General features: G+C 39.1%; 1 protein-coding gene across 4 annotated transcripts in view; it reads right to left on the bottom strand.

Moving 5' to 3' along the window:
* plppr1 (phospholipid phosphatase related 1) overlaps positions 1 to 15237 on the bottom strand; it is a 60829-nt gene that overhangs the window by 30779 nt on the left and 14813 nt on the right. For 2 of the 4 annotated variants that reach the window (XM_005948264.3, XM_005948265.3), the window contains exon 2: positions 8245 to 8355. In XM_005948264.3, the coding sequence (XP_005948326.1) occupies positions 8245 to 8304 (60 nt within the window). In that variant the 5' untranslated portion in view covers positions 8305 to 8355. Of the gene's footprint in view, positions 1 to 7453; positions 8199 to 8244; positions 8356 to 15237 lie in introns of those variants that run through there. The other 2 variants (XM_042214540.1, XM_042214539.1) reach the window with 2 other exon arrangements.

Here is a 15237-nt window from a genome sequence, read left to right as displayed (position 1 = left end):
ACAAGCTCATCTTTGATGATACCAGCCCAAACCAGTACTCCACCTCCACCTTGCTGGCGTCTGAGTCGGACTGGAGCTCTCTGCCCTTTACCAACTTTCATAAGCTGGTTTTTCTGTGACACTTTCCCACCTGGTCAAAAGTCCATCTCTCTGCATAAAGCATTAACTTGTGGCTGCATTATATTCACTCCAGAGCCAGCGTCATACTGCATTAGCTATGTGGAGGGGACACTGACAGAGGTCTGGCTGTAATAAAATGGTTATACAAAGTTAACGGCAGCTTTCTATTATCCTTCTCCACTGGAGTGTAAAATTCACCTATTTTAGCACTGAGGTGTCAGGGAAGGCTTTTTATTTATGTTTTTTGGTGAAGCTCTATTCTTAATGTGGTGTTTCTCAAAGCGTTTGGCTCTTGGTCGAAATAACTTGCCCATAAAATATGTAAATCTGCTTTATAAACATCATAACCTCTTTAATCGATATTTTCATATGAGTCTAGTATCTACATCTAATGTGAAAGAGACAGGGCATTGTGACAAACACAAACAGAGCCATCACCTTCACTTTACCGTTTTGATTCAGTCTCTCTTTGTTATGTATTTTTAATTACATCCTACAAAGTCAGTTTGATCATAATAGCCATCCAAAATTAATTAAATCTTTCCTCCCAAAGGATTTTTTTTTATCTGCTCTCCCTTCACTCCAAAATCTTTTTACTGTCAGTACCACTGCTCATCTTCTCCCTCACATCATGAAAACAACCAGGAAAATGTTATATAAATCCAACACAAAGTCCTAGATTTTCATTTCACTGTCATGTTGTGTTAGTAGACTGGAAAAAAAGACTGACAGAAATGGGCATCTAAGCCCGACTTGCCAGGCTTTAGACCGTGATATTACACTTCTGTTGTCAGACTTGTCTGTAAGTTACATAGAAGACAGCTACTGTTTTCTGGTTGTTTTGTTTTTTCTACAAACAGGCTTCCAAGTTGGCTACTTAAAGTATAAATGAAAATGGGCATGCAGTTATTTTCAAATGTTTTTATGCCTTTATTTAATTCTTAATAGTGCAAAGACATATCAGTGATTTTTGGAAAAATGCAGGTTCATCTACTGTACTTTGGTCAGCAACACCTTTCAAAAAAGTTGAGTCAGCAGCATGTTTACGACTGTGTTTCATTAACTTATTTCCCAACAGTCCATAAGTGTTTGATCTATTTATCACATTTCATCCCCATCTTAACTGAAAGCCTTAGCCTCTCTGGGGCACCTGTTTTATACCTCATCATGTTACTAATTAACCTCATTGGCTGAGAAACGCTCTGCCAAACGTCTGCGTTATATAACTTTAAAAACTAAAAAAAAAGATGAGAGTCATAACAGAGTCAAATTTTGATTCAGGTCCATTCATGTGTTAGGCAGAGTGTCGTTGCCACGTGGAGTTTCAAGACATATGATTAAATCTTTGTGCAGGGGGTGTAACAATTGCTCCTGCTCAATTTCAGCAAACAGTACTGCGCTAAAGTCTTGATCCAACTCTCACTTCTTTCTATTTTTCTTCAAAGGAGTCAGATTTTTTCACTTCAGACCTCATACACAACCATTTTCAGAGTGTTTTTGTGTATTAACCCACTTAATACTAACCTATGAATTTTCCTGAATTTTATGAATCATTCCAAGCCACCTGACTCAATGGATGAACCAGTGTTTTATCTGCACTACAGTGAGAACTTAGCAAAGAAGGAATTTTAAATTGTATCTTTAGGCACTAGAAGTCTGTCGCAAAAACACACCATTTCTTTCTTTAGTTGACTCTGTGAAAAATGCTAAAGATAACACAATTTGACAGGCATGAAATTGTATTTTTGCACCAACAAGGGGATTCCCTAAGCGCTATTAGCTGAAAACTTGGTATATTTAAGTATGATATGCAGTGTGTCTTCAAAGAATCTGAGGAAATTGGACAAGCAGAGGAAAAAAGAATTGACAGGCCAAAAATTATATACAATGGATTAAAAATGTTTAAAAAGTCATATCCTTAAGGCAAAAAAAATCCAAGAAATAGAAATGCTTCTGGTCTAAGGAGCTTGCAAAGAAAAGCGTCTGGACTTCTTTGAGTTGTTTGAAGACGTTTCACCTCTCATCCGAGAAGCTTCTTCAGTTCTAAGGTCAAATGGTGGAGAGTCCCAGATTTAAACCTAGTGGGAGTTTCCCCCCAAAGAGGGACAAAGGACCCCCTGATGATCCTCTATCTAATCACATGAGCCAAGGTGTGAAAGCGGGTGTGGGTCACAATCAGCCAGAGTTTTGGGTGAGCTCATTGTGAAACCTGGCCCCACCCTATCATGTGACTTCCTGAGATCAGATGGCCCAGGATGTAAATGAGCGTTAAGGCGTCTGGGAAGGGATCTCAAAACTGGATTATAGATGGCAGACAGTTGGTGTCGTAAACCCCCGCCTCTGTTCAAAGATGGTTGCGCACAGTGGACCTAAACACAAACTGAACAATGTGGTGTATGCTGTACAGTGCGGCGAGGAATGCCCAGACCTCTACATCAGAGAGACCAAACAGCCACTTCACAAGCGCATGGCACAACACAGAAGAGCCACCTCCACGGGACAAGACTCAGCAGTCCATCTGCATCTTAAGGATAAAGGACACTCTTTCGAGGATGCCAATGTTCACATTTTGGACAGAGAGGACAGATGGTTTGAAAGAGGAGTGAAAGAAGCCATCTATGTCCACTGTGAGCAACCATCTTTGAACAGAGGCGGGGGTTTATGACACCAACTGTCTGCCATCTATAATCCAGTTTTGAGATCCCTTCCCAGACGCCTTAACACCCATTTACACCCTGGGCCATCTGACCTCAGGAAATCTAATGATAAGATGGGGCCAGGTTTCACAATGAGCTCACCCAAAACCCTAGCTGATTAGGACCCACACCCGCTTTCACACCTTGGCTCATGTAATTAGGTAGAGGATCATCAGGGGGTCCTTTGTCCCTCTTTGGGGGGAAACTCCCACTGGGTTTATATCTGGGACTCTCCACCATTTGACCTTAGAACTGAAGAAGCTTCTCAGATGAGAGCTGAAACGTCTTCAAGCAACTTAAAGAAGTCCAGACGCTTTTCTTTCCAAGCTCCTTAAACTACGATGACCTGGATGACTGAGAACCTTCACAGACAGAAATGCTTGTGGTTCTTCAGTTGATTCATCTACTGTTTACTAAAGCCTCACCATAAATGGTCTCAGTTGAAGGGTTGCTGTCAAGAAGCTATTCTTAAGAAAGCAAAAGAGGAGAAAAAGACTGAGGTATGACGAAATATATAGGAACTAGACTTAAAATCAAAGGCATCAGGTCATATAGTGCGATGATTAGGTCCAATTTCAGCCAGCGGTGCTCAGGAACTTTTCAAGATGTTATTAAGAATGTTAAAGCTAAAAATTGAAGCATTGTGCAATGAGCTTGACAGAGAACGGAACAAAGAGGCAGCGGACATCCAAAGAACAGCTTTGAAGGTCCTTCAAGAAGAAAGCTAGCCTAAGAGAGTTCAGGCTGTGTTAGAGAATAAAGGCGGTCATACCACATAATGCTTTTTAAACTCATTAGAATTCACTCTTCATTTTACAGCAACTTTACAGCTGAACTGGGTTTAGAGTATGAAGTGCATTTCAGCTGTTTTTGTACAAAAAAAATATCACCTCGGGCACATTGAGTACACCTGGGCCATTTTCAGTTGTTTTGTTAGTTTAACAGTTTTTAGAAACAACTAATAATATTCATACTCTAAACCTAAAACCATTAGAGCCACTTATTTTAATGAACATTTCAGACAGACAGCTGTTTGCCTTCACTGCTCGTGAGACATAACAGCACACACATATTCACATTAGCTTCATTTTCCAGTACAAATTACGTCAAACACTGGAATTCAGTTCACACAATATCTGACTTCTTCTGAGCTAAATAACAAAGCCGCTCCCTGCAGTAATGACTGCACATTGGGAAGTTTGCTGTCTAAATTGTGTATACCTAACTAGAAGATTTAATTAAAGCTTCTAGGAGATAAGGAAAACAAAGAAGATAAAAGAAAGACATTTTCTCAAGAGATTGGTTTACTTCCAAATAGTCTGGCAACCTGTGCTGCTTTAGCAGGCTGCTAACAGTAAGTGCATCCAGCTTTTTCTTCAACCATGCAAAACCTGAAAAAGCTAGATAGCTGTAGCTAGATTAATGAGAGCCCAGAGCTCTATACATTACATAATCCCATGCAGGTACAGGATATATCGGTCCTCTCTTCGCTCTTCCCAGCTTGTCTCCACAGCTCAGCCTTTAATTAATTTCTCATAACTTTTCACTTTTTCCTTCTACTTCCTTCCCCCTTTTTTGCTTGTTTCATCCTATCCGTTTCCTCCTCCCTCATGCCCCATCTTTTTTTTTTTTGCAACCCCTTTCATCTCCCAATTTTCCTCCGCACACTCAGAGAGACAAATGGCAGCAACAAATGAACATCCTGACGTCAAGTAACAGATGAAATAAAGGCAACAAGTTACACGAATAAATAAACAAATCACCACAAATAAACATCCTCCCTGTCAGACTGCCTCTGGCAGTGAACTACATGGCCCAGCTGCTCCAATCAGGCCCCTCCGTCTTGATCACGTGACGGCAGTGTTCCTCTGCCTTGCTGTGTTCGTGACAGGCAGGGTGAGTAAGAGAAGGAAAGGAGGGAGAGAAGAAACAAAAGGAGCAGGAAAAAGGAGCGAGACAAACCAAGATGTAGTGATTTAAATGATGGGAAACTGGGTGAAGGGGAGAAAGAGCTCCTATGGCACCACGCGAAATAGGAAGAGAAGAGAGAAGAGATTGAGGGAGGAAGCAAGTACAGCCGAGGAAGGAGGGGCAGGAGAGAAATGAGGCTGCGAGGATGTGACGAAGACATCAAAGAGGGGGAGAAAGAGAAATCGAGGATGAGCAGAATGAAACAGGGAGATAGATAGCATGCCTTTGACAAGTGTCGCTGAAGAAAAAAGGGGGAGTAAGTGAAAACAGGGTAATGAAAATTAGAGAAGAAGCTTGCTACTCATCAGGGTATTACAGTGTCTCTCTTAGGAGCACTCTGCCAATGACTTTTTAAGCTTAGATTGTGATGCAAAAGCCAATAAACCAAATGATGAATCTGAAAGCAAAATCTTCCCATTTATTGGGCACTGACACATAGAGACAAGATGATGAATAAGAATGTAGTAAAGCCCAGTTTGAAAAATGCTAAATATGCCCTTATAGAAGCTCTAACTGATGACTACAACTACACTTGAAATACCATTTAAAGACTCAATATATAGCTGCACCTCATTGCTTTAGCCTTGCAGTTCTATAAAGCCGACTGCTTTGAGAGAGACGTATAATAAAAAAAAGGTCAATATCGAAGCGTGAGAGGCCAAGTTGAGATTCTCTTCGGAATAAATATGTCAGATAGCCGAACGCTGATAGAGCCCCCCAATATGTAATAAGAACTGTTGGGACCAAGCTAAAGTTGGCGGTGTAGTATTGTATGAGAAATGGGGAGCAAATGCATTTGGAAGCAAAATCTGACCACTGAGCAAATGAAAAAAGTTCAAAATAGGTCACATGATAGCATTTATTAATACTTCGATTCAGGGAAAATTCATTTTGATATTCTGGAAAAATAAATTACAACAAAAATTGGCCAATATTGTGCAAAGAACACGTACACGAAGACGTCGTCATTACTTACAGATGAAGTTTTTTAAAAGTCACTTTGTTCATCATCACACTAGCATTGAAAATTTAGCCAGTAAAAAGTTAACGTCCATTTGCCACTGGCATTGGTGGATGACACATGTCCATCAATAAGAACTGGCCTAGAGGCCGGTGGGTAACCCTGAAGCATCCTACGGTCACTAAGGAAAATCTACACTCCCCTCTGATCAGCTAATGGTTGCTGGAAGTTGCTGTTGGCAGGTGAAATCAGTTGCAAAGAGGGCGCTGCACCAAAAACCTCCTTGTGAGTCCGTTGGTTGCTCACAGAGTACTATAGTTTGCATGGAAGTTATCAGCTTGTCAGCAAACACTTGCTTTAGCTGTAGTGATACTTGGAAAAAAGTGTGACGCAAACCAGAAACGTTTGCCTTTAAAAAAGAAGGGGGGGGGAGGGTTCTTCGGTGCTGCAGCCGACATATTTCGTTAGGTGAAACTTTGGAAAACAAACAAAAAAGTCTGAATCTTCGGTGCAAACTATATGCAACAATCTGCTACTTGGTCATAGCAACATGCTAGCGAACAAACTGGGGACTGTCACCAACCTCCAGTAATCACTCAGCATATTTTTGCCTAGCCACCGGTAGTTACCAAGGAGACACCAGCTGACTTTAGTCCTACATGTCTGGGGCTTTAGCAATCTATTTCACAGCAGCTGCCAGCAGCTTCTAGCATCCACCCGAAACCAGATAGGGGAAAAACATGTATTCCCTGGTGGTTGCCAGATGGTCGCTAGGCCTATTGTATATTACCCAAAATGCTCAAGTAATGTATCAAACCCACTGTTAGACTTACTGAATATAAAATCCAGTCTGATGGATAATATTTCCAACATATTGCTGTACTTACATTTAAAACACTGACTTATCAGTACTTACCACCTAGATGTTTAATGTGTCACCAGCTTAATCAGTGGTTACATTAAACCCGCCCCTCGTTATATATCCTAATGTTTTTTTTTTGGTTGTTTTTTTTTTAAAGAGGCCATCTCATCATTCCACACAGCGTTCAAGCACTGACACTTCAAAACTCTAAATGAGCAAATAACTGTACAATGGTGACACATTGTCAAGCAGAAGGAACTGTCTAAAAGAGCTTTTTTTTAATGATGAGTCACATCTCACATCTAAAAATAATGTGTACCAAGATGATGTTTTACAGCTGCAGTATTTTTGATGTTGCTTTGTAGTTTATAGTTACTGTTTATAGCAATTTTCTTGCATAAAATAAAAAGTTTGGCTCAGTGGAAGTAAAAGTGACATAGTAACTCACTACAAGTGATCTATGATGTAAAAACATACAATCACGGCACATCCATGGCCACTGTCTCCTGTTGTTGTTTTCTTTTATTTGTTTTCCATCTAGTATTTTTAGCTCTAGGCTTTTCAAATAATACTGGAGCAAAATTAGACAACACAATCTCATAAGTGACGGTTATGAAACCACATAATATTATAAAGGAAATTATCATCTAGAAGAAGTGCTAGTGGAGTGCTATATTGCAAACAATGTACTGTTTGGACTGAAGCATAGACGTATTTTGGATGAGAGCTGAGAGGCAGGGTACACCCTGGATCTGAGGAATGGCTCCATTTCTCTCTTTCAGATGTAAAATAAAGTATGTTGGATTAATTGGTTTTTGTTTTGTTTGTTTTTTTGTCACTTACTGCACTTTTCTTGAGGAGGCACATGTTCAAAGAGAAACCACGTGATGTCTGTTTCATCACCATTGCAGATGCTGAGAGCATGTGCAGCAGTTCTGATTCTCAGAATGGTTTTCACTCTGGCTGTGGGTGGAAATAAAGTGTTCAGTGACATTTCCTATTGCACATCCTATCAGTGTAGTCTTAAACTCACTACACATGCATGCGAGAGTCACATTTCACTTATCTTGGAGGACACGCCCAGGATCACACTAGCAGGCAGTAACACTAATTAACAGAAGGTAACAGTCCCATTATGGATGAGTGTCAGGAAAAATGAGCGAGACAAAAAGGTCGGGCAAGAAGAAAGCATGAGATAAAGGCAGAAAGAACATGAGTGTATAAACTGATCTGAGACTGTGATGCAGGATATTTTGTCTGAGATGTGTGTCTCTGTGTGAGAGGGAGAACGAGTAAAACACAAAGAGAGATGGAGGAGAATAACACAAAGTGTCCTGAGACATCTCTCTGATTAAGGACCTTCAGCTAACACAGTAATTAAAAATTCAGGAGCTGCACAACTCTTACACACACACACACACACACACTTGCCCAATTACAAACACGCATGCATTCAGCTCCACACTCATTTCAACACTTTACACTCTGGTTGTTCACTTATGGTAAATTAACACTCAAAACCATATTTCCATCATGTTCATTTGCCAAACAAGGGTCATATGCATGAATTTACCACTTTATGCAGAAGCCCAGATTATCACGCAAAGACAATGCATGCACGCACACTCCCTCACCTCTACAAAGATGAAACATGGGATGATGGAGTAGCTGCGCAGGGTGTTGTTAGACGCCATCTTGTCTCCTGTCGGGAGACTAACGTTCTCAGGATTCACTGCAGGGTCACTCTGCAAAGACAGAAACATCAAGTGTCAGCTGCCATCATCTGATAATGACAGAAATGCATCTACTTCATCTATTTTATCAGGAGTCCTCAGCAAGATCGGCTATTGATGAGAACCATGTTAACTATTACTATTTTTTTTGCATTTACAAAAGATAATAAATAATTTAAAAGCAGATAAGAGATTGCTTTGTTACATTGCAGAAACTAAATTAGAGTTCTACTTGTCAAAAAAAAAAAAAAACACAAAAAAACACTGCACACAAAGATTGTGGTTCGCCAGCTCCTTCCGAGGGATCCCCACAATTCCCAGATCTCTTAGGAAATTCAATCCCTGTGTTGTTGCCAAGGTCAGCCCTTGGGTCTTTTACCAGCCAGCTATGCTTCCTGTCTATTTTTGTCAATCAACATAAGGCACCTAAGAAAGCTGTTTGGCCTTAATGACTGCAAGAGAAACAGTAAGAATTGTCTTGTGTGCAGGTGCAGTTTTCCATATCTAAAAATCTCCTAAGGCCTCAAACACCATGGAGAAAAACTGATCCCCTCTACTATGCAGCTGTATGTCACTTGAGGTCAATAAGCATCTGGTCTTCAGATTCCAAATGTTTCTGAGTGAGAAAAGAAGAGTTGCCATCACTTTATATTCACTCCAATCGAGTCACCGCAAAGTTGTGGTCATTTTCATAAGAAGTCCCCTACGTGATACAGAAGCTGTGCCGTGTGATGCTAAAATTAGCAGGGAAAAAGCAACGGAGAGCACGTCAGGGATGACGAGAAAGTGACAGGAGAAAATCCGTTCCGGTCAACCACCCAAACACCAATAACGGGAACCTTATGCAGCGCTTCCCTATACACATCGAACTCAAAGAAATTACGGAGGCTATCACTTATCACCTGACCAAAGATATGGCTCCCATCAACACTGTGCAAAACGAGGGATTTAGGAAAATGATCAACACCCCAGACAAATGCTACACAGTGCCGTCCCGCAACTATTTTTCTATTGTTGCACTACCTGCTCTATACACGCAGCGTCCAGCAACGGTGGAGACGGAATTTCAAGCAGTACAACATTTTGTGGCAACAACAAAACGTGAGACATTTGTTTTTGTGTTTATTTATTGTTTTTATGTTCAGTCTCAACTGTTACGAAGTTGATGTGCAGTTAATAAGTGCAATAAATATTTATACTGGAAAAGAAAATCGTGAGAGAATCGTGATCTCAATTATAAGCCAAAAAATCGTGATTCTCATTTTATGCAAAATCGTGCAGCCCTACTGTAGAGATTTTTTTATGTCTGTCACTTTTGCCCAAATTGTTATTTTTTGTTATTATTTAAATATTGCTTATGCCACCAACAAATTATTTATTTTTGTGATAGGCTGTTAGCAACAAAAGTGCCTAAAGATATCATTTAAAATAGCTTCTTCGCTAAATACTCTGTTCTGTGTAGACTAAACAGGTCAATCCCTCAAGTTAGTTGCCTTAAATGATTCAAGCTAAGCCACTTAACTTGACCTAGCTTAACCAAGAAAAAGGAAATACTCTTTTTAGACTAAAAAAGGGCGAAAAAGCAGCCAACGTCCAAAGTTGTTTGAAAAAACATCAAAAAGCTTGAAGAACTATTGCTCATGAACACGTCTGGTTCCTTTGAAGCAAAATGAGGGTTGGCTCAAGACTTTTGCACAGTCTTCACTTTTTGTTAATTTTCTTAGCTGGTTTTTAGCTAATTTCTCAGTCTGGGTAAAGCTCTTTAACTGTATTTTTAACAGCACAAAGCCCAATACAAAACACATCTTCAGAAAGCATTTACTAATCCTGTCAGCTTTGTTCAGTTGAGAACAAAAGCAAATTCTTAATGAAACAACACGGCAGTATTAACCTTATTAATATAATTCAATTTAACTTCTGAAGCCGCGCTGATGGAGCCAATCTTCTGCACTCGAACTGCCGCTGCTTCCGTTCTCCTTCTGTCAATCTGTCGTGTTCTTTAACTGCATTTCATTATGGCTTCTAATTGTCGAAAAACAATAACATAGCTATTCCCCACAGAGAACAGCAAGCTCACTAGTGAGCGTGAGAAACAAATATGTAGTGAACAACAGAATACTGGAAAAACAAAAACAGCAGTGTCATTTGATTTTCTGCATCCAAACCAGTCTGATATGGCTTTCAGTTTCCAATTGCAGAACACTGGCATCGCAAGAGGTGCCTTACAGTTTCAGTGGGTGTAGATTAGGCAGGATTAAAAAGTGGTTAAGGAAATCCAGAAATGTCAGTATCTGCTGGAGTAATTGTTGATTTATTCGTGTTAATCAACAAAGCTCTGACCTCACGCAGATATTTAATGTGTCTTATTGGCTTGTAATCGCTCCTAAATCCTCATTAAAGGGTAACCTTGCTAATTTGAGCTTCTCTCTATCTACAGCACAATTCTGAATCATGAAAGGCTGGAGGAGCATGAACGCAGGGGTCTGTTACAGAGCAAAGTTGGAGAGAAAAATAGCAGTTATTTAATTTGTGCTTTCTTAGTTTCTTCCTCTTTTTCTATCTTTTATCTAAACTATTCATCATAAATGAACACCTGCTACAGAAAGATTAGATGGTAGAATTATACTACTTCTGCTACCTCATATATATTCATACATATAAATATCTTATGAGCGCCTCAACAATTTAATATTTGAGGCTGTGTGCTCTCCTGTTTCAGAAATTTTTATAATAATATTCTTAAAAAGCTGCTACAAGTAAAGAATTAGTATAAATTAATACTTTCACATTTTGTTGTACGGTTGTTTATCAGGTTGTGACCAAGTTTGGATTCACACTAAATCAATCACATTTCTCTACGAAAGCACAGATGAGAGCAGGTGAGACAAGAAAAAAAAAAAGAGACCATGTGACATTACTTCCAACAAACGTAGCAACCTACAAGTTGTTTCAGGCTTTCACTATGCGTGATTTTCACTACACAAACCTGAACTAAAAGAATTCATCAAATTCATCATTAATTCAAAAGCAACTTATATTAGACTGAGCGTAACAAGGTAAGGGCCTAGAAACATGACTGCAAAAATAGCTGCTCAATTAAAAAACAACTAGACACTAACACAACCAAACAAATATGTGTGCTATTGATATAATGTTTAAAAATTTCGTTTTTGAACATTATAGTCAACATCAATACTGGTGAAAGGCTAAAACTGTTTCACTAGGTTCCTCTGAGAGAAGTGTTACTCAAATTACAAATGCATGGCAGTGGGTGCATTAATGAAAACTTCAGAGAACATACAAATGCATAAGGCCAAACACACAAAGCCATTAACTTGCATCTATTAAAAATCATATTTATTTTTAGTATGCAATTCAGAATGAGATGCAATTTTTCAGATGATAATCTCTATAGTCAAGAATCAAGCAAAAAAAGAAAAAAACCTCACAGAGACTGCAGGGAAATCGTACAGTCTGGTGACAAGAGTCACAGCTAATGCAAGGATTCTGGGTGGTCTGTTAACTCATTCCAGTTTGCTATAGTATCACTAGTGAAACTAGATGTTACACAGCAGGCTTAAACAACCATCAGGCCACTGAGAAATGTCCCAGTGCTCCCAACTGGCGAGCAGTCACTGCGGTTAATGATCACATGACCATGCATCCTATATGTGTTTAAAGCTACAGTAGGCAGGAATCTATACACATCCTCCTGCAGCAGTTCTCTCTCCCCTCCCTCGTCTAAGCCCAGAGATGCACACATATGCAAGTGCTTCATGAACTTTCCTTTTCCAGATTAAAGACTTCGTCAGATCTGGTCCTGAAAAGCAATATCCTAAATTCTCCCATCAAGGACTAGATTTTCTAAAAACAGAGCCCAGAGGAAGTGCGGGAGAACATCATAAGTACAATATACGCCAAAATGTTTTTTGGGGGGATTTTTTCCCAAATGATGCCAAAAAGTATACAAAAATACAATAGTCTCTGCATTTCTTCCTCCCACTTTCTAAAAGAAGTGCCTCCCAGCAGAAGCTTTATATTAAAAGAACAAACAGGAAGGTGCATCAATTTTTAAACGCAGGGAAACAAACAGATGAAATACCCAGAATTTCAAGCTTTTACCTTAAAGGTCATGAATAAAGTAAGTAAACTGTACACAATGAATTAAGATTTAATTTGATTTATGAGATTTATAGTTGTTAATGTATAGATTAATTATTATCCATTAACAATTTATTAGATAAATATATTAACTACAAATTATTAAAATAACTAATAGCTTGTTAAAGGGACATAGCAGTTCAGCAGTTAGCTCAAAGATTTTTTTCTCATTTTATTACATTGCCTCAAGTTGTCTATATGCTGAAAAGATACAGTAAATGTTTAGTTTAATGCCTTTACTGGAACACACTACCAGACTTTGTTCAAGATGTCAACATACCCACCATACTCCTAATTGTTTTGTAACTGCATTTGTCCCTGTGTGGTATTAGACTACAAGGAACAGACTCCAACAGCACGACATTTAATAGTGATGCTGCACTTACTTCAACTAAATTGAGAGTGATTCAATGTGAACCTACTAATATTAAATTTGAAATTCAAATGCATCTTTACCCTTCATACTTTTTTACTTATGCATGTCACAAAAAGTTAATTAAGATCTACAATCACTAGACACTTTATTAGGTATATCTGGTACATATTTGACACACTGTTAGTTCCCCTTAGTTCCTTGTGTTCTTGAACACCGCCTCACTGTACATAAATGGCCTCCACAGATTTCAGTCAGATCAGGATGGGAGATGGGAATGGGTAGATTCAGATCATGGATGTGCAGCCGACAAATCTGCAACAATTGTGTGATGATATTTAGTCAATATGGAAAAAATAATCTCAAGCATGTTTCCAGCACCTCATGGAATCTTTACCACAAAGAATTAAGGCAGTCTAGGTGTGCCTAACAAAGTGCCCAATGAGTGTGTTTCCCTGTTATTACTGATGATTTAGAAGAGGTAGCAAAGGCAACTGCATTAGCAATAATATTACCAAAATATTAGCATTTACTATACAGCACTGTATACTGGAAATACACAATAAGACGGTCTCTCTGCTAAGTTAAAGCCTCACACAAAGATTTACTGATCCCAACACTCACCCTGATTTGAAACCAAACACTTCAGTTTCACTGAGTCATTAGACAAAGACAGACAGCAATGTTGGCATGTCTAATCAGTCCCTAAGTGCTCGTCCCATCTCATTTAACACTCAATCCAGGCTACTCAAGTCAGTATTAGATAGCAGCAATCCACCCATCAGTTTTGTGCCTCAAGATATCATGCTGCTACATCTTATATACCCATAAAAGAAAATGTTCCAGTCTATCTTCGTCTACCCGTGAAGAAAGATCAGTGCACGTGTTGCTGTAACACAGCATCACTACAGACGTCGAACAGACTTGCTTTGTTGCCCAAGGTCACATGAGCAGAGTGGATAGCTGTCTAGTGTGTGTGAACTGAGGTGTTCCAGTTTAAAGATCGACTTACAGTTCACTAAAATTGCCAGCACCCACATCAAAAGCCTTGAATGTCATAGAAAAATCTATTAATGGAACCCTACGCTAGTCATCCTTGCAATCCATCTCAGTACATATTAACAGTATCATCAGCCTCCAGTGACTCAGTAACTTTTCAGATTATGGCATCAACAGCAGGGAAGAAATTGAATAGTCATAAAAAAGCCTCCCAAAGTCAGTGACCATACTAATCACATTAACAGACTCCAAGGTATGATATGTTTAAAAAGAAAAAACAAACAAACTCAAGAGCAATTATTTATCATTTCTACATCTTACTGCATTCAACCATGATTTTACAAAGGCAGTCAAATGGAAAGACTTCATGTATCCTGCTATGTTATTTTTGTTGTTTTGCGTTTATCATTGTGGTAAATCTGATCAGATATACTTGTTTGAGTTTTTATGTACTACTAAATAACTCCCAGTGTATTTAGCATGTATGGACAACAGGGTACATTTGTTTTTCTAGACTGGTGCATTAAAAATTTGTTACCTTAGAGATTTAAGTCAAAGCACAGCTGATGATAGTCAACAAAAATAGTCAGTAGAGCCCAGCCGATGAAGACATTTGGACAAAATATCTGTATTTGTGTAAAACACTTTAAAGAAATCAGTAATATGGCTTAGGGGTGAGCGGTATAAACAGTAGAAACGATATGAATTTGGCCAATGGTAGAGATTTTGACTATACCGCAATAGCACATGTTGATGGTGTCATCAAGCGGCGCCTGTTTTGGTCGAAAGCATCGCAGCGGCTGCAAGCAATTTCATCTGCAAATTGGGTGACAGTAGCGAAGAGACGAAGCACGTTTTGGAATAAGAGCCAAAAACTGCGCTTCCTCCACTTCCATAACATTGATTCATTAATGTTGAATTCTCTCGCAGCTGCTCTATTCCCATGTTGTTGCAGTATATTAATGACTAACCTCGTATTGTGGATGGATAATCTCAGTTGTTATCCTGACTGAAGTTTGGTCCGTTTACAGCATCCTGCCATACGATTACATTTGACCCTCACGTTAACTTTTATCAAGTGGAAAAAAGTTAGCGTTCATCCACCAGCTTCACTGTTTATGTTATGCTAACATAGCTGTGTCGCTAGCGATCACGTAGCACATCATTATATACCAGCTAGTCCAACTTCAGTAACCCTACAAAAGTCATTGCTGTTTAGTTTCCTGTCTTCGTTTATGTTGGAAGTGATAGCAGAGCTGTACGTTTTATTTTTTTCTAGAAACCTCTCTGTCAGAACATGGCATATCATGTTTAGGTGGAAACTAGCAAGCTAACTTCCAGCTAACTTCTAATTCTGCTCG

This window comes from Haplochromis burtoni, unplaced genomic scaffold, assembly GCF_018398535.1.
Source record: "Haplochromis burtoni strain Fernald_Lab_line unplaced genomic scaffold, NCSU_Asbu1 Contig_583, whole genome shotgun sequence".
NCBI classification, from domain to species: Eukaryota; Metazoa; Chordata; class Actinopteri; order Cichliformes; family Cichlidae; genus Haplochromis; species Haplochromis burtoni.
Note: the sequence above shows the minus strand (reverse complement) of the source record. Positions and strands in the feature narration are given on the sequence as shown.